The sequence below is a fragment of the Anolis sagrei genome, chromosome 1 (assembly GCF_037176765.1).
Source record: "Anolis sagrei isolate rAnoSag1 chromosome 1, rAnoSag1.mat, whole genome shotgun sequence".
NCBI classification, from domain to species: domain Eukaryota; kingdom Metazoa; phylum Chordata; class Lepidosauria; order Squamata; family Dactyloidae; genus Anolis; species Anolis sagrei.
In genome coordinates, this window is record NC_090021.1 from 46,384,665 (window position 1) to 46,405,568 (window position 20,904).

Below are 20,904 nucleotides of genomic sequence, written 5' to 3' on the forward strand. Positions count from 1 at the left end.
TGCAGCAATCAGCAGTTGTTACTCAAAGAGCCCTTTTCCAAACATTTTACCTCTGAAGCCAATATACTTGAGGTAGTTTCAATATTTCTCAGAGATGCCTTTAAGAATCTGAGTTTTCCAAACATTTCATGTTAGACATGCATCATTACACAGTAATTCAGTTTTACTAGAAAACTGGAAGTGAAGATATAGACACTTACATACATTGTAATACTGAAATGTATGGGGACACAATTTCCTCATGAAAACCTTTCCTTTATTTTTTTTAAAAAAATATTATATATGGCTTATTTCACATACAACCTCATCAGATGGGGAAAGTGTCTCCCTTGCAGGGAGGCCCTGTGCTCACTCTATTGGAGCCAACACAACATGGGAATTTTCCCATGTTGGGGTGAAAGCATCAGGTAACGCTTTCATCCCAGTTGGGCCCAGGGCCTATATCAGAAGTCACACAACATTGTGTGATGTCCTGAGTGGGCCTCCGTCCTCCAGACTGGGTGAAAGCATCCTAGGACGCTGATTTCACCCTGTCTGATTAGGTTGATAGACTCATTACATTTGTACAACACATTGCAGCCAACACACTAACTCACTGTGACTCAGAGTTTTGAAAGCTCTTTTCTAGATGATCCAATATTAATGAAAATTTAAATTCTAAAGGGATGGAAAAAGCACAGTTCTTAACTAATAGAGAACTCTAATCCTCCCAAATAGCACCTTTGATAGTTCCTTTCAAGTCTGAATTAAACTTGTAACACATTAAATACCTCAATAATATAGAAGCCACCATCTATAACTGTTCAAGTCTTGTTTTCTTCCCCCTCTCTCTTAATTCTCCCTTTCTCTCCACATTCATCCATGTGCAGCAAATCTGCTCTTAAAACACAATTTATTTATTTATTTACTTTATTTATACCCTGCCCTTCTCCACCCCGTAGAGGACTCAAGGCGGCTTATATATATAGGCAACAATTAGATACCAAAAACACACGTATAATAACAACATAAGTATTAAAACAATCATTGAAACATAATAAAACTGTTAAAACCAATTTTAAATCATGCAATAAAGACAGTTGCTGGATCCTAGACATGGAGGGACTCCCTTTCTCTTGTTATCAAATCAAAATTCTTTAGAAAAAGTAACAACCTTAAAGGAATAAACCATACAAATTGCTAATAAGAGAGAGAGGGAACCATGTGAAAAACTGCTTGGAAATGCCAGTTGCTATAAAGTTTAGGACACATTTTTCCAATTAAGAAAAAAAAAAGTTGCAGTGGGCTTTTTTAAAACTTTGAAACTGATCACTCTCATTCTTTACTAATTCTGCATGCTTCTTACCATCCAGAAATGCCAGAAATCTGTTGAGAGTTTCATTAAAACTCTGTTTTTCAACATCTCCTTGCTTGGTCTGATTCAAAGCACCCCAATTGCTTGTGGCACGGACAGCTGGCAGGAAAACAGTTGAAATAACATTCTTGATCCCAGGAAGGAGGCCCTCACTTCCATCCAACATTGAAAAGTATATGTCCTGAAAACAAAGCATTGTAATAGCTGTCAGAAGTCAGAAAAGCAAATATATCTTTCGTGACAATATTTAATCTAATGATGCTTTTATGTCATTTTTTTAAAGGTCCGGTTCCTCTTTTGATAAGTTGGCAGGCTCCCCACGTCATAGTCTTTCTGCTCAGAAGAAAGCATGGTACCAACCCAGCACCACAAATCCCTACAATGTATTGCCTCTTTCCCTGTCAGTACCAGCATCTATCTGATGAGTGCTTTGCTGACAATAAGAATGTTGTTGATGATGACAAACATACCTCGTGCATGGTCTTAATATTCACAGAAATGTCATTTCTAGCTCGTACAAAAAACAAACAAATTCCTTTGAATTTCTCTGGTAACTCATCGACATGGAGTTTCATCATTTTAGTTCCTTTCAGCACTCCTGGAATTGCCCTGCCACACTCTGAAAATAAGCACAAATTAACATGGATGGCATTACTTTGGCATCTATTTTGTATTCAATGTATTGTCAAAGGTTTTCATGCTGGAATCACTGGGGTATTCTGTGTTTTCTGTCTGTCTGGCCATGTTCCAGAAGCATTCTGTCTTGATGTTTCACCTGCATCTATGGCAGACATCCTCAGAGGTTGTGAAGTCTGTTGGAAACTAGGAAAATGGGGTTTATATAGCTTTGGAATGTCCACTGTGGGAGAAAGAACTCTTGTCTGCTTGAAGTAGGTGTGGATGTTTCAATTAGCCACACTGATTAGCACTTAATGGCCTGGCAGTGTCAAAGTGTGGCTTCTTACTGCCTGGGGGAATCCTTTGTTGGCAGGTGATTAGCTGGCCCTGATTGTCTCTTGTCTGGAATTCCCCTGCTTTTGAGAGTTGTTCTTTATTTACTGTTATGATTTTAGAGTTTTTTAATACCAGTACCCAGATTTTGTTCATTTTAATTGTTTCTTCTTTTCTGTTGAAATTGTCCACATGCTTGTGGATTTCAATGGTTTCTCTATTTTGTATTTGGTAAGTGATGCAAGTAACTGTGCCATTCTTTTTTTAAAAAAAAGTTACTTGGCAAGTCTTACCCTGATATTTGACACCCAGGACAAATTGGTTTGGAACATCACCCCTCCTCTATCTCCTCATAAAACAAAAGCAGTGACAATGGTGGCCTTTACTCACAGGTGAGTGCATGTTCCCAGCAGACCCCATTCTTTTATCAAAGAAGTGTTCAGCCTAGGAAGAATACCTCTACATACCTTCTATCCCACACAAAGCTCCTCTCAATCTCTGCCACTCTAAAGCAAGGTCCTCAAACTAAGGCCCTCATTCAGTGTCAATCTAAGTCTGAAATGACTTGAAAGAACACAACAACCACAACAATCCTATCTCATCAGCCATAAGCAGTTCCACACTTCCCATTAAAATACTAATAAGTTTACATTTGTTAAAATTATTCTTCATTTTAATTATTGTATTGTTTTTAAGTGTTTTTTTGCACTACAAATAAGATATGTGCAGTGTGCATTGGAATTCATTCATGGTTTTTTTTTTTCAAATTATAATCCATCCTCCAACAGTTTGAAGGACTGTAAACTGGCTCTCTGTTTAAAAAGTTTGAGGACCCCTGCTCTAAAGTATGGGAGATGGTTAGCTGAGTGTGCAAATAGAAGGAGACATGAATTGTTTCCCATTTTGGATGGAAGTGTAACCATGAAGGTGGAGAAGAAAGAAGTCAGCTGGAAATATTGAACAATAATTAACATTATGATCATTATTTAATTTCACTCCATCTTTCGTCCCCTTCTTTCCGTGTCCCCAAACTATGCTCTGTATGTCCTTGGCAAGTGCCCTACAACACTGCTTCTTAAACTGTGGGTCTTAATCCTAGTTGTAGCCCTCTTAGCAAAATGTTGGGGTCACAAAAAAATTGACGACAGTAAAAAGTTTCTGAGCACCACCCATTTAGACAAATATGTTAGCAATAAAACACAGGATTTACAGTCGATTCTACATAAAATGCTTCAGCTGTACTCTATAAAAAGGAAAGTCACCCTGTTTAACAAGCCTGATTTATTTTCAGTGAATGTTCCATTTTTATATGTATTTTACATGCCAATATACTTGGGGTCACATAAAAATTTCTTGGGCAAAATGATTGTGAGTGGTAAAGGTTTAAGAAACCCTGTACTACTGTATTTAAACTCATAAAGAAATAAGCATGCAAGGAAAAGCTAGAGTGGAGGAGAAAGAGAATAGGCTGAATTTGTTACTGGTATTGTGCTATTTCAGTTTGTGTAAGGGCAGAGAGGGGAGGGCAGTCTTTTTCCCTCCAATAGTGGGCACACACTACACTCCATAGAATCAAAGAGATGGAAGAGACCTCACGGGCCATCCAGTCCAACTCCCTGCCAAGAAGCAGGAAAAATCTCATTCAAAGCACCTCCAACAGATGTCCCTCAAGCCTCTGTTTAAAAGCAGATGTCCATCAAGCCTCTGTTAAGGAGCCTTCACTACACTCCAGGGCAGAGAGTTCCACTGCTGAACAGCTCTCACAGTTAGGAAGTTCTTCCTCGTGTTCAGGTGGAATCACATTTCAGTTTGGAAGTAGGTTAAAATGAATCCGTTTTGCTGTGGAATGCCTTGACAGACACCCCAGGAACTGTTTTGAGGCTGGGATGGTGGCCAAGTATCTGCTGATCTCAGATCACACCTGCCCGAATATGCAGGGGTTTTCTTCCCAACCAGTCTGCTGAAATGTGCTGATGTGCATATCCTCATCCATTTGGGATCTTCCCATTTCCAAGCCATTGTATGGGACATACTCTAATTGGCTGCAGCACATTTTTTGGCTTGTTATGGACTTTCTGTCTTGATCTGTACTACACTGTGCATTAGTGGTGTATTTTGCATGAGGAGAAAAATGTTTTATACAAAATGCATGGATATTTGTTTCTAAAAATGTAATTTCAATAGCATATATGCAAGTGAAATGTATGCACGCTACATGAATCTTTGACTTTATTTATTTAATCACTTTCAATAAATAAAGATGAGAATACTGTCCATATATCTGGATTTATTTCCCATCTGTTTGAAGGTTTGAGAAGGAGCTGCATAGGAAGATTAGTGCTTGGACATGATATGCAAACAAATTTTCCACTTAAACTATGTGCACACAGCATCAAAAGGTAGGTGGGGGAGCTATGCTTCCTGCGTAAAAAGACAGGTCCTACAAAGTGCATCAGGCTGAACAAAACAAACTATATATTGATGGACAAATACAAAATCCCATTTAATTTTAATGATTTTTTTAATGAGAATTTAAGGCGGGGGGGGGGGGGAAATCTCTCCCAAAATGACTATCAGCCCTTTAGTATTTGCTAATTGGTTTTATGTGATTTTTATTGTTAGTAAAATTGAGAGCTTCATTTTATGGTTGCTGTGCTACTTTATTTAAATTTTGTCAGAAGTAATGTTGAGGGCTTTTTGTGGAGGAAGAGTGTGTGGATGTAAATATAACAAATATACACAACGGATTTCTTTGATACTAACATATCCATCAAAATAGCTTTTAAAATACACCAATATCAAAAGGATAAGATTCTATTCCTTTTTTGGCTCTCATGATTGATGAAAATTAATTCTGTCAGCCATTATATCTGTCTAGTTTTGACAAACAATTTGTTGGTTAATGGACTGTAATTGAATCAAGAAGACTAAACTATACTACTTTCAATAAGAAGAAATATTAATATTTACCTACACCAGGAGCATCACCCTCCTGATAAATGAATTTCAGGGTTCTGGCTCCGTCTTTGGCAAAAAAACTATCAAATGGGTCTAACTGTTAAAAGAAACACAGATTATTTGAAGTCAAAATTGGATCGCAGATTGTTTTTTCAAAAGAAGTCAGTGTTGCTTACTAGTCGCCTTCGGGCTGAGAAAGGTGGTATATAAATATGGCAAATAAATAAATAAATAGAAATTGTTTAGTGAGAGTTGCTAAATATTTCAATAATCACTTAAAGTTTCTTTCAAAGATATTTTCCTTTGCAATAATTATCTCACCATTTGGAAGAATTCCTCTTTTATAAAAATGCTATTGTTTTATATTTTCTTTTTTCTTTTTAAATGAATTATTTTTTATTTTCAATTTACATATTCATAAAAACAGTGAAACAAATCTATACACATGTATATATGCATTTTTTTGTCGTGTCGGGAGCAAGTCGCTTCTGGTGTGAGAGAATTGGTCGTCTGCAAGGACGTTGCCCAGGGGACGCCCAGATGATTTGATGTGGGAGGCTTCTCTCATGTCCCCACATGAAGAGCTGGAGCCGATAGAGGGAGCTCATCCTCCTCTCCCCGGATTTGAACCTGCGACCTGTCGGTCTTCAGTCCTGCCGGCACAGGGGTTTAACCCACTGCGCCACCGGGGGCTCCGGTGTATATGCATGAGCCTATACAATACTTCCTAACATCTATGCAATATACATATTTATACTCTCCCCATACCTCTTATCATATTCCTTGCCACTCTCTGAACTCAGTCCAACGTGTCCATTTCCTTCTTTTAAAAAGGCATGCAGAACTGAATGCAGAACTCCTAGTGGGGCTTGTTCAGTGCAGAATATAGTGGAACTAATACTTCCCTTAACTTGGAAACTTTACTTCTATTAATGCAAGCTAAAATGGCATCCATCTTCTTTGCTGCAGCATCACAGGGCTCGTGTATGATCAACTATAACGCCAAAGTTCTTTTACATATAGCACCGCTTAGTAATACACACACTCTCTCTCTCACACACACACACATACACACTGTCCTATTCCTATGCATTGGTCTCCATTGTATTTTATTGTATTAATTCCTGTCCAATTTCTAGTTTAGCATGGTCCTCTTGAATTCTGTTGCTGTCTTCCAGTGTGATAGATACTTTCCGCAGTTTTGTATCTTCCACAAATTTGATAACGATTCCCTCCTTTCCATCATCTAAACCACTGCTGCAAATGGGGAGCCCTTAGCTCAGTGTTGGAGTCCTGAAACATTTGGAAGCAGCAAAAATTTTATGAACATCACCTGGTGGCTGTTTTAGAAATTCACACAAAAATGTGCAGTGTTTACAGTGTTTCAGCTGTACTTCATAAAAAAGATGTTTCAGCTGTACTTCATAAAAAGAAAAATCAGCCTGTTTAGCAAGTCTTACAAATGCAGATTTGTTATCAGTAAATGTTTGATTTTTCATGCCCATTTTATATACCTGTATACCCTGTTTTCTTTTGCATCTGAACACCCTATTTTCTTAGATAGTTTTAAAATTGCTGCATAGCAGAGATGATGGAAGCATCTGAAATAAAGAAAGTTTTTTCCCCCCACAATGGAATCTGGGCCATCAGAGGCTTTATATCCCCCTGCTTCTCCTGAAACCCCAGCCCTCTGGATGTAAGGCAAGAGGACAAGGAAAACTTGTTATCCCCAAAGTTTGTCTCAAGGGAGTTAGCTGGTTCCTTGAAATGTTAGCTGAGAACACTTTGCTTTCTATGCTTTGCTTGTCAATCACCCAGTTGAACAGTTTGACTAGTTCAATTGTTGTCCCATACAACATAAGGGCAGGAAGAATGAAGACATCTTAAGCTCACATCTACATGTACAACTGAAACTACTTGGCTTCTTTAAGTCCTTCTCTAATGTTTTGCTTCAAGATGTGAAACAGAGAATAAGACAGCAATGTGAGGCACAGTATAATCATAAGTTAACAATAATCATTCAATTCCCGCTTAAATATTAAAGGAAAGGAACTTCATTGGGAAGGTAATTTAGTCAAAAAAGGTGAGCATTAGAGTCAAGTAGACACGGTAATTTCCAAGCCCTGCATGATTTGCACTAAAATAGGAGATCAACATGTCAGTGTTAAATAGACCTATACAGTAATTGATCGCAGATGTAATGGTAAAATAGCATCTATAAACCAGACTTACTGTTGGGCCATCTAATATTAATTCTTCTATGGTTACAATATCTAATCCAAGTTTGTCTGAAAGAATTTCAAATATATATTTGTATGCAGAATTAATTTGCATCCTTCGGCCTTCTCTTGCTTCTCTGAACCGTGCCTAAAGGTAGAAAAATGTTTTTAAAGGAGTGCAGTAGTGTATATCTGGTTGGTCATGAAATACTTAGCTTAAAGTACTGGTACCATATTGCAGGTTTTTCTTCACATATTTTGAATTTACTATATTCCCAATTGCCTCCCCGCTTCCTGTGTTTAATTCCTTGTGTCATTTTTCTAGATAATCAACTTTTGCAGAAAGGATACACTAAGTTTTTTTAGAGTTGTGCAGAACAATGGTGCTAAATTTATGTAGCATGGATATTATGCTGCACCTTTGTTACAAAAATATGAACATTCTTCAACTTTGCCTCTACTTTAGAAAGTACAGGAAAGAATGTTTGAGAAGAAGAGTGAAACAGAAAAGAGTGAAAGAGAAAACACAGATACAAATATAATGGCAGTACAGGCAGTCCCTGAGTTACAAACAAATGGCTCATAGTTAAAAACATGAGTGAGACAATAGGAAGTGAGAGAAATCCACCCCTAAGAAGGGAAATTCACTCCTGTGGAAGGGTTATCATGGGGAAAGGGTGTCTCCCCTGAAGCTTTATCATCAAACTTTTTCCATAACAAGCCATTTTTTTTCCAAAATCCAACACTATGTAACACGTGTGTGTGTGTGGAGCGACTTGACAAACTGTAAGTCATTTCTAGTGTGAGAGAATTGGCCATCTGCAAGGAGGTTGCCCAGGGGACACCTGGATGTTTTACCATCCTTTGGGAAGCTTCTCTCATGTCCCCGCATGAGAAGCTGAAGCTGGCAGATTGGAGCTCACCCTGCTCCCCGGATTCAAACCCATTTGTTATTCCTGGGTTATAAATATAATTTCCTAATTGCTTCTATCATAAAATCAGGGAAAAGGTTTATTAAACTGCAAAAACTTTGTTTTTGCCAGAAAGCACATTTTGCTATAATTTTTCAATAAATATCTCATAGAGTTTCAACCACTGTAATTCAACATAGTTTGTGTCAGTCACAAAAACAAAGTTTCAAAATAAGTATCGCACAATTAAACTGGAAATAACACTCTCAAAACAAGACAAAACATCAAGAGAGAGTGCTTCTGGAACATGGCCATATAGCCTGGAAAATTACAGCAACAAATGAGGTGAAATCTTCTGAACAGGGACACAAACAGCAAAAAAAAAAAAAAAAAAAGCTTCACATGGGTGTTAGCCCTTCCCTATGCTGTCCAAAGCATGCATGTAAGTTTGTACACACACACACACAGCTTGAATTACACTTAAAAATGTGCCTGTTCCAATTAAAGACAATTTTAACTTAACAAACCTGTAGAACCTATCTTGTTTGTAACTTGGGAGCTGCCTGTATAATGCAAGTATCTCTTTTCTGAAATGCTTGGAGCAAGAGTGGTTTCAGATTTTGGATTTTTGAATATCTATGAAATGGTGGAAACTGAAGCATAGTGGAGGGACAGGACTGTATTGTTTTGATTGTTTTAATTAGTTATAATTGTTGACGTTATATTGTAATTTTGTATATTGTATTTTGTGAATTGTCGGGCATCGAATTGTGCCTTTTGTAAACCGCCCTGAGTCCCCCCTAGGGGGTTGAGAAGGGTGGGGTAGAAGCACTCCAAATAAATAAATAAATAAATAAATTATTATTATTATTATTATTATTATTATTTATATTCTGACCTATCTCCCCGAGTGGATTCCAACAAACAAAAAGGCAAGCATTCAATGCCTCAGTACAATAACAAATGTAGACATAATATCCCAAAATAACCCACATGTGAAAAATAACATGTTATATAACATGACATGTATAGATTAAATAAAATATAACCTATCTAAAAATTAATTTACAGGAGCCAGTGAAGGGTCATTTAGATATTTGGATTGGTTTTGTGACCGGTGATGTTAATTGGGCTAACATGGTCTAATGAAGCCCAAATACAATAATAGTTTCCAATCCAAGGTCTGACACTGGTCTCTCATTATCTAATCCTCCTCCTCTCTGTATGCTAATGATCAAAAGTAAGTTTCTAGGTTGGTTTTTTTTTTTGAAGGAGAGAAGGGAGGGGACTATCTTTATTTCTTTAAGGAAGGAGTTCCAGAGGTGCAGACAACCACAGAGAAGGCCCTCTCTCCCGTTCCTAAATCTCGATCCCAAAAAAGTGAAGCCAAATCTAGCACAATCCTTGATTACAGACCTGCTTCTCCTTCAGAGTCTCCTGTAGCGATTGGACTCCGCTGGTGCTCCGGCGGTATTTGGACATCCTCCGGCCTGTGAGTTCTGTTCGTGTAGTGCTTCGAACTCGAGAACGATCAGAACCCCCTGAACTTTTCCTAGTTTGTGGGGCTGAATCTTCCTCTGGTGGACCAGGGCTAGGCTCCATACTCTCTGGTGGAACAAGCCCTTCTGGCTCAGGTTCAGCATCCTTTGGAGCAGATGGTTGCACATCTTCAGCTTCAGGGGGTTCTGAAGCAGGCTCAGGAGCCACTTCTTCTTCTACAGGTTCTGGATTACTGTCTGGTTCATTTTCCATTTTAATTCCTACAGTTTACAAGTGAGATCCTTGTTAACAATAGCTTAGATTAGCTAAGAACAGTAGTCGTTACATATTCCACAGCAAGAGGTTTGTCCCTTTGCAAATAATTCAGTGTTATACGAAGGGTATTTTTTAAGTAAGATCCATTTTGTTATAGACACTAGTAGTTTGCGCATACCACAATGAGCACGTGCGTCGTGTACCGGCATGCCTTGGGAACAACTGTGCTCAGTTTCCGCTCTGTAGCTAACCTGTATGGTTCTGTTCTGTGCTTTAAAAATGTTTAAGACTATCAACTCACCCTCCGCATGTGAGGTTCGCTTAGTGATACGGTTTTTGTCAGCAAGGAATCTGCCTGCTACAGAAATTCATTGACAGATTTGTGAAGTGTACGGTGATACTGGTATGAGTGAAAGCAAAGTGCGTAAGTGGGTACGACAATTCAAAGATGGCTGTGACAACGTCCATGACGAGGACCGCTCCAGTCGCCCTTCTTTGATTACAGTGAACTCTTGGTTATCAGAGCAGGCGGCAAGTTTTTATGAAGAGGGTATTTAAAAATTGGTTCAGAGGTATGATAAGTGTTTGAACAAACTTGGCAACTATGTCGAAAAATAGAGTGAAGTATGTACTTTTTGAAAATAAACTTACTTTTTTGAAATAAATTTTCATTGTGTACTTATGTTCAAACGGACCTTACTTAAAAAATACCCCTCGTATATATACAGTAAATAAATTCTTCAAAGCTACTGAACTATACAGTGTTTTGAAAGAAATAAGAAAATGTGATGCATATGCTAATATTGCAGTTATCTGATTTGTGGGCGACAGGGCAAGGAGACCAATTATTGTCTTGTTTTCTACTAGGTACTTGGCTCAGTACAGGCATCCATACTTTTGGCAGCACTGATTTTATGAAACCCCAAATTCATGAATAGAGTGGGACCTAGTGCTTTCCTTCACAGTGTGGAACAAATCTGCTCTGTGTTTCAATTCTGTCTTTAAAGGAGAAACATTATTCTTGGCCTTCATTAGTAGAGAAAGGATGATAGATGGAGGACGTGTAGCTAGGACTGGATCATGCAACCGAAATCCAGAGCTCCACGGCTCAACCCCCCATCAAATGACACTCAGAAAATAGCACAGGATAAGCACAAAATTCCCAGAATTGGAGCAGCTGGTAGACTTTGGAAGTTGTAGTCCTCTCCTGGAGAGCCAGGATGGTGTGGGGATATCAGACTTGGACTACAACTCTGGAGACCAGAGTTTAAATCCCCACTTGGTCCTGAAACCTACTGCATTACTTTAAACATTTCACATGCTCTCAGAGGAAGGCAATGGCAAATGTTTTCTGAGCAAATCTTGATAAAATACTCAATAACATGGTCACCATAAGTTGAAAATGACTTGAAGACAAACAACAACAACAACAACAACAATAACAACAAGTCTAATAAGTAATTTTTTCAGGCTAAGATGATGTAGCAGCAGCAGACTGGTCTGTTGTTAGGACCTGATCTTTCAAGGACATGCTGGTGCCCAACAGTACTGACATATCTCATAACAGAATCCTTTCTTTTTCCCCTTTAAAAATATTTTAAAGTTAAAGGCACTCATATGTAAGTTACTTAATTTACAACATTTATTTTAAACTCACATTATTTGTTACAGCAATAAATTGGAGTTTATTCCCCAGCCAATCTCTTTCACACCAAGGGTAGAAGCTCCACTTTATTCTGGTTTATCTTAAAAAAAAATTAGGAATGACAAACAGCTTTTGTTTTTCTCTAGGAGTTTTCTTCAGGAGTTTTTATCCTCTCCCAGACATGGTCCTGTTTCAAAGAGGTATTGTAACATAGGTTTCCTCCTGTCTCCCAGCCCTAAAACATTCCCTGACAGACCTTGATCAAATGGGGAGCCACTCTGAATTCATTCACCAAATGATGAGTCTTTTCGTTCACCTTCAGTAGAAAATGAAATCTAATGAGGTGGGTGGAAGGATTCAGAAAAGGGCCGATCACTGCACCTGCAGTTTAAAAAACTTCCCAACATTCGGTTGGGACTATATGTGGAAGGACACGTTGTGTTCTAAACTGTGAAAAAACTCCTCTGACTGTTGGGCACAGAACTGATCAACAGAATAGAATCATGACAGAGATGCAACTGAAGGATCTCACCCTCTTTCACTCTGCATTTAACTTTGCAATCGTGTGTGCATCTAGGAGCCAGTTTAAGGCTTTTGCTATAGCAGCAGGAAAACAGATCTTTTTAAAAAATTATTTGATTACAGTTATGGGATTGGTAGTCTCAAAAAGCAACCCTATCAGATGAATAGAGAAGGACAATAAATACGTAATATAGTGCAGGCTTCTTTGGGGATCCACCTATAGCGTAGAATTAATGCAGTTTGAAACCACTTCAATGGCCATGGCTCAATACTATGGAATCCTGTTTGGTGAGTTACCAGGAATATTTGGAACAGAAGGTTAAAGTTCTTGTAAAATTACAGCTTCTATGATTTCATAGCATTGAGCCTTAGCAGTGGAAGTGGTTTTAAACTGAATTAATTCTACTGTCTAGATGCACCCTTAGAAAAGGGGGAAATGCTTGCTAGAAGATTTTGGCAACTCTGCTATTTAGAACAAGGAGAAATAGAAATCAGGCATGTGGTTAGGATTCAGTATTATCTAGAACTGTACTGGGTTGACAGTCTTAGGAGATGTTTGAATCAAAAATATTGGACCACAGTTCCTATCACTATTGGCCACATTGGCATGAGATGGGTGAAGGGGCATGCACTTCGCACATTTTCGGGAGTCTCCCTGGCTTGAGAGGGTGGTGCGGGGACACACATAGAGTTGAATTTCTCTGAAGATAGCTTTATTTGCTGCCAGCCAAAGCAAATGATGGCGGTTGTGCTCTCGACATGAAAAGAGTGCCGAACTTCCAAAATGGGGTGACGATCTTTTATTGTTTTACAGAAATCAAAAAATTGCATTTTAATTTGTGTTAACATATTGTCCATTTGATTGGCTCTCTGTTACTAAGCAAGGGGTGGTATATAAATGTAATAATAAATAAATAAATAAATAAGAAACTGGAATAAACAGGAAATTCATATCTTCTTCAAATGACCACGACTCGTTTGGATGCACTTTGGCAGGCACCAGGTACTGGCTTAGCAAGAATGTTTTGTGTAATAATAGGGAGGGTAGGCATGAGAGCTATTCCCCAGACTGCAGTGGTAGCTCCTTTTGAATGCCATACTTTTGTCTGTATACACTTTGCAGATGGGACATACAGTCCTATATATAGCATTTATAAAATCTTATAAAACTACATCTTCTTCTGTATGAACTCCACAAAGGGACCTCACTGAAAATAAGATGTAATCCAACTGAGGCAGTTGGAACAGAAAAAGGTGTCAAGCAAGGTTGCATCCTGGTCCCTCTGTTATTCAACTTCTACATCAACTCCAGGGTGGACCATCTTCAAAACATGGATTTCCACTCCCCAAAACTTACAGGAAGACATATTTCCACCTTACTCTATGCAGATGCTGCTGCTATACTCTCACCAACACCTATTGGTCTTAAAAGAGCACTGAGAGTGCTAACACAATACTGCAAAGCAGATCAGCTCCAACTCAATTATAAGAAAACCAATATTATGGCATTTGCAAAAAGACCCGAGAGTCACTTCTGGAGAATAGATGGACATAAAATCAAGCAGGTCTCATGTTTCAAATACTTGGGAGTAGTCCTCCAATCTAGCAGGAGCAGAAGAGCCCATGGAGGTCACGTAGCCGACGCTATGCAAAGGAGCTCATTTGCCATTTCAAAATACATCAAGTCATACCTGTAGCACTCAAACTATTTGAAGCCAAACCAGTAACACAACTCCTATATGGAGCCCAGCTAGGCCCCTTCTCTAATTTTGCCCCCTTAGAGCTTGTACAATCAACAGTTTTGGAGATCAGCCCTGCGAGTACCAAAATATATCTTCAGTGCCATCCTGCAACTGGAGACAGGTTTCATGAAAGTGGAGGCCATGGTGTGAGTGTTTATACTCAACTTCTGGCTCGGAATATCCTGCGCTCCCCTCGGTCTTGCCCCACTAACCATGAATAATGACTTCCAGCCCACATGGAAGCAGGCAATAGCAACTAAAAACTCATCTCTGGGTTTTTCTTCAGGGTTCTGCTTAGTATGGAATACAATCAAGCCAAAGCACTCATCAAACAAGATACCTTAGACACAGAGCACTATTTGGATCTAGCCTACACCCCAACCTTCATTGTCAATGAACTCAGCAGATACCTCATCTCCCCTATGGCATACTTAACAAATCTAGAGGTAGCCAAACGTTGGAGGGCCTTCACCCCGGTTCAATGTTACGTGCTTCCACCAGAAGACCCACTACCCAGCGAGAATCTGCCCCTGTGACTCGGGTCATATAGAATCAACTGAGCATGTGCTCCTCCAGTGCCTGTTCTACAAGGACATTTGATCTAGACTCATCCTATCTTTGCTATACAATTACCCAGGCTGCTCAGGACAATTTCACACCACCCAGCTGCTTTTAGATACCAACTCAGTTATAACCTATAATGCTGCCAAGTTTTGTGCAGCAGCACTTAAGATCCACCAGGTGACAACTGGCTCCAAACATTAGCAATCTAGCTATCAGCTAACTGAAATATATATAAATCAGTGTTCCCCTACTCCAGTCTCCTAGACTTGTGCCCATATGCTCTTAACCCTATATCAAGCTCCCTCTGTCTCCTTCCCCTTTTAGTCCCTTCCCTTTTCTAAATAACTAGCTGTGCCCTGCCACGCGTTGCTGTGGCCTATAGTAAAACTTATCAAAGTTGAGGTAGATATCTGGACTATTATGAAAGAGGGGTACCTACCTATTCCTTCCCCCTTTTCCTCCCCCTTTCTCTCCTTTCTTCCTTCTCTACCTCTTTCTTTCTTTCCTTCTTTCACTACTTGGTTTCATACTTCTCTCTTTCCTTCATTCCCTCCCCCTTTCTTCCTTTGCCTTTCTTCCCTCCCTGTTTGCTTCCTTCTTTCACTTTTTATTTCCTTTTATTTCACCACCATCATAACAATAACAATAATGCAATGCATTGCCTCTGGGACCTGATACCTCTCCCATTCCCCCAGGGTCTAATAGGAACAATAGCATAATACTAATAGAAATAACAACCTTTACCCGCCACGTGTTGCTGTGGCCAACCTTCCCTCTTTCCTTCTTTCCCTCCTTCCTTCCTTCCTTCCTTCCTTCCTTCCTTCCTTCCTTCCTTCCTTCCCTCCCTCCCATCTTCCCTTCTCCTCTTCCTTCTCTATCTCTTTCCTTCCTTCCTCCTTTTTCTTTCTCTTCTGGTCTCTTTTCTTCCTTCTCTCTTTCCTTCTTTCCTTCCCTCCCTCTTTCTCTACATCTTCCCCCTTCCTTCACTCCCTCTTTCCTTCCTTCATTCCCTTTTTTCTTCTCTCCTTCCTTCCTTCCTTCCTTCCTTCCTTCCTTCCTTCCTTCCTTCCTTCCTTCCCCCTTTTTCTTTCTCTTCTGGTCTCTTTTCTTCCTTCTCTCTTTCCTTCTTTCCTTCCCTCCCTTTTTCTCTACATCTTCGCCCTTCCTTCAACTCCCTCTTTCCTTCCTTCATTCCCTTTTTTCTTTCCTTCTCTCCTTCCTTCCTTTCCCCTTTTTCTTTCCCTCCCTCTGTCTCTCATTTCTTCCTTCTCTACCTCTTTCCTTCCTTCCCCCTTTTTCTTTCTCTTCTGCTGTCTCTCTTTTCTTTCCTTCCATCTTTCCTTTTCTTTCCTTTTCTTCTTCATTCTTTCTCTAACTTTCCTTCCTTCCCCCTTTTTCTTTACCTCCCTTTCTCTTTCTTCCTTCTTTCCTTCCTTCCTGTCTTTCCTGGATTTTGACAGGGCGGGAAGGGGCAGGGTGGGGCTTGGAGGTGGCGTGAAGTAAAAGGAGGTAAGATTGGGGCAGGGGAGTGATGGAGCGTGGGGTTGTGTGTGTGTGTGCGGCGGCGGGGGGAGTGATGGAGCGTGGGGTTGCGTGTGTGTGTGCGGTGGTGGGGGGAGTGATCGAGCGTGGGGTTGCGTGTGTGTGTGCGGTGGTGGGGGGAGTGGGGTTGCATGTGTGTGTGCGGCGGCGGGGGGGTGATGGAGCGTGGGGTTGCATGTGTGTGTGCGGCGGCGGGGGGAGTGGGGTTGCGTGTGTGTGTGCGGCGGCAGGGGGAGTGATGGAGCGTGGGGTTGCGTGTGTGTGTGCGGCGGCGCGGGGAGTGATGGAGCGTGGGGTTGCGTGTGTGTGCGGCGGTGGGGGAGTGATGGAGCGTGGGGTTTCATGTGTGTGTGCAGTGGCGGGGGGACTGATGGAGCGTGAGGTTGCGTGTGTGTGTGAGGCGGCGGGGGAGTGATGGAGCGTGGGGTTGCGTGTGTGTGTGCGGCGGTGGAGGGAATGATGGAGCGTGGGGTTGCGTGTGTGTGCGGCGGCAGGGGGAGTGATGGAGCGTGGGGTTGCGTGTGTGTGTGCGGCGGCGGGGGGAGTGGGGTTGCATGTGTGTGTGCGGCGGCAGGGGGAGTGATGGAGCGTGGGGTTGTGTGTGTGCATGCGGCAGGGGGTGTGTGTGTGCGGAAAGCGGCGTGGCGGGGCTTGGAGTGGGCATGGCTTCCGCAGAGGGAACGTTGGCCGGAAGGCTGTGTACGCGCCCAGGGAACTTGCGGCTGGGCGCCAATGCGCATGCTCAGTTGTTTTGCCGTATTGTGAGTGTGTTGTTGTGTTGTTTTTCATTTTGAGTAGATATGTTTGTACCTTGTGGGTTGTGTTATGGGCATGGGAATTTTGGTTAAGTTTCGTTGGGGGTTTTTTGAGTTTTGTTGTTTTGCCATTTTGTGAGTGTGTTGTTGTGTTGTTTTTCATTTTGAGTAGATATGTTTGTACCTTGTGGGTTGTGTTATGGGCATGGGAATTTTGGTTAAGTTTCGTTTGGGTTTTTTTGAGTTTTGTTGTTTTGCCGTTTTGTGAGTGTGTTGTTGTGTTGTTTTTCATTTTGAGTAGATATGTTTGTACCTTGTGGGTTGTGTTATGGGCATGGGAATTTTGGTTAAGTTTCGTTGGGGGTTGTTGGTCCCGTTGAACCAACCTAACAGATTTATATATATAGATTTTTGTGCTTTAGCCTTTGATATACCTCTGTTTTCTAACCTTTTAGCTTTTAATGTACAATACTTTTATGAGACTATGACCGTAATAAAGATTTTTGATTTGGGTAGGAATTGCATTCAAGTACATTTGCAGAACTGTTTAGAGAATGTTTTGCTGTACTGATATCATTTTGCTTTCAAATTTTATTTCCTCGGTCTAAATATACTGCTGTGTATAAACAACAGATGGCATGTTGTTATGCAGTGGTCCAAATCATTATTCCCCTTGCTCCCAGAGCATTCAAAGTTTTCTTAGGATAACACCAAATGCTAGTTGCCAAAAGGGGAATGTGAGATGAGGAGAGGAGGAAGAAAACAACTAATTTCCATGTTTGATAAGCTCTAATACATAGGAGAAAAGAACCAAGCAAAGTAAGAGTGTATGGTATTAATTGTATGTTGTTTTCAAAAGTATGCAACTTTCTTACTAGTTTCTTTTCTATTTATATCCTGTATCTCTTTCAAAAAATACATCTTTAATGTATTTATGCATACAGTCCATCAGATTTTAAAATTACATTAGCTAGAAGCAATAAACTTTTCAATTATACATTAAAGATGAAAAGTTATACTCTATTAAAGATGCTAATAAGAACATTGCTTCTGTAGATTACTGTTAACTGCCAATCAAAGGCTGAATTTCAAATGGCCATTGGGCTTTCCTTCAAATAAATACTGCATTGAGAGATTTGCTTCCGTAACTCTGCTTTGACAAGTAGATTCGGGGTGTTCATGACAATGATGATCTTCTATTCAGTCAGGTCCATGGACATCCAATGTGGGCTTTGTGGATGTGGTCTTGGACGTGGAGATAGCAGTGCATTATTATATAAAGGTTCTCATTGTAATGCTCTGATTTGTGGGAGTAGATTCCATGAGGCAGTTGTTGCTTTTTCTGAACAGTGTATTTTTGCTTAGGCAACACGTTGGTGTAGGAGTGTTAACCACACATAGAGTCCCACTTACATTTTGTTAATGTTTCAGGGTTGTGGAAGGAAACAGTTACTAAAAGCTGGTAGCTGACCTCTATTGCTGAACATGAGCTAGCTCAGAAGGGAAATACATTGTTTATGGAGTTGACTGTCTTTGGATGGTCCTCCAGCACAGTCATCATAAGATATAAGCTTTCATGATCCTCTTGTAGTATACCCCTTGGCTTTATTGTACGCCCAATGGACAAATATTGACTGAGCTGTGTCTTCTGCTCAGAGGTTGTTTGATAAAATCCTCAATTAAGTGTCACCATCCTCATAAAACTTAAGAAGTCACTTATACTTGTTTATCTGTTTTTTTTACTATAGCCTTTAGACTTTATAGGAATCTCATGCCTTGCTTATACCAAAGCCTTGTTCAGATATTTGCTAGAATGTATGAAGCTAAAGGGGAGAAGGGGAGAACAGGTTCTAGTGGAATATAGTTTTGCACAGTCCACTACATCTAAGAACTAAGCCCCATCTACAGTCATATAATGAAGTTTCAGAGTGCATTGCACTAAATTATATGAGTGTAGACTCATATAATTTGGTTCAATGCAGACCTGAAACTGCATGATATGGTGGCATAGACTGGGAGAGGTGTTGCGGGCATATAGAAATGCCTATGACACTGGCTAGGAAATATCTCCCTGCTTACTTTCAAGCTTCAAGAGTTTTGAGAAAAGTGCTCATTTTAACAAGGGCCACTGTGGGTTATTTTTCTAATCTGTAGCACATTTTGTGCAGTAGGAAAATAAAGTGTACATTTAAAAGCCAATTTTTGTACAGTAGGCAGCATGACTTCGCTTTCCAGGGATATTAGATCAGCCCTCTCCCTCTTGACCTTCCATAAGAGAGCAAAATCTTTGATCAAGCCTTTGGAGAACTTGTGCAATAGACAGATATGGAATTATGTGCAAGGACTATTGGAACGGCCCAGATTATGATTATGGATAGCATGGTTTAACAATGGTGATATTAGTTTAAATATTTTTAAATGTTTTGATGTATTTTATAATTCTATTTTAAATGCTCATTTTAATTGTATATTGTTTTTAATGGCATTGAATACTTACCTATGTGTAAAGCTGTCTTGAGTCCCCTCCCGGGTCAAGAAAGGTGGGGTAGAAATGTTGTAAATAAATAAATAAATAAATGAAGACTTTTAATAAGAAACAAGGTTACTGTATTTCTTAAAAGAATTAGAAAAGCAAGAGAAATACAGAAAGATGACTGGGCTTGTCCCCAAATAAGCTGCCCTGAGTCCCTTTGGGGAGATGGTGGCAGGATACAAAAATAATGTTGTTGTTGTTGTTTGTATTATTACTTTTGAGTCTTCAGGACGTTATATTGATAGTATATTATTGGGATCATTTATATGATTGCTCCACTCATTACCAAGGAGGACATATGTAAAAATATGTTTAGCTGTATTGCTTCAAGCATTAACTGCATCTAATATCCATTTTGCACAAGTGCTTCAGAGGTCACTGATACCTAGAAAACGCTGCTTTTCATCTCCATAAACTGAAGCAAACACTAGTTGAGATATGGAAAGACAAACTATAATGAGTCGGACACTGACCTTCAATAAAAAATTAAGCATATTAGGACCAGAGAAACACAATGGAAAATATTGACCAAATGGTACAGAACCCCACTTAAAATTAGTCAAGATTTCTAAACCATCATCAATACTATGCTGGCAAAAATGAGGCAAAACTGGCTCTTTTATGCATTTGTGGTGGGACTGTGATAATATACTATAATAAAATAAAGAAAGAGATGGAAGAATTATTAGAGCAAAAGGTAGAGCTGAATAAAAGGGATTTTTAAATTCAGAAAATTGAGGGCAAGAGCAGCACAAATAAATGGGCAGATATCATAAAACTTATGATAGAAGTGGCCCAAGCACCAGCAGCCTTGGGCTGGAAAGAGAAAGCAGGAAAAATGGGAATAAAAAATGGTTTGAACATTTAGCCGACTGTATGCTCCAGGATTATATTTTTGAAAAGAAAATACACAACAGGCAGTTGTAAAAATATTTAGGATTTGAAAGGGGGAACTCGAATAGCTAGAGTAAAAGGAAAAAGAAAATATAAAGAACTAAATCATACTCTCTTCATGACTGATCATTTCAAATAATACTCAAATTGTTCCCAGTGGGTGAAGGTGAGGGGGGGGGGGGGGGGACCTGATAGACACGAGAGATGGATAAGTTTGGAATTAGAATTGGTAAGGTTAATGTAAATATAAGATATATTATATTGAGAAAAAATATAAGTAAAATTTCATCATTGAAATTTGTATTACTCTACCTGTGTCCACAATTAAAATACATTTATTTTAAAAAATGTATTTTCAAATTATGTTTTACAACTGTGATTTATTTTACTGCTGTGTAATAATACAATAATAATATAGCTTTGTCTATCTTCTTGGAGCTATCCAAGTTCCAAGTTTGGAAAAATATTTATTAAAATGTAAAAAAAAATCAATGAGTTCAAACCCTCTTCCCATAGTTACAGCTTTGCACTTATCCCATTCTCAGTTCACTTGTTTACA

The 20,904-nt window shown here is 39.6% G+C and overlaps 1 protein-coding gene across 1 annotated transcript in view; it reads right to left on the reverse strand.

Annotated features, from left to right (window-relative positions):
- The window catches only part of DNAH8 (dynein axonemal heavy chain 8), a 158,103-nt gene extending 156,156 nt beyond the window's left edge, over positions 1 to 1,947 (reverse strand). Inside the window, exons 1-2 of the mRNA XM_060777916.2 lie at positions 1,825 to 1,947; positions 1,346 to 1,535 (exon numbers count right to left, since the gene is read on the reverse strand). Coding sequence (XP_060633899.2) covers positions 1,346 to 1,535; positions 1,825 to 1,932 — 298 coding nt within the window. The 5' untranslated portion in view covers positions 1,933 to 1,947. The remainder of the gene's footprint in view (positions 1 to 1,345; positions 1,536 to 1,824) is intronic.
- Positions 1,948 to 20,904: the final 18,957 nt, after the last annotated feature.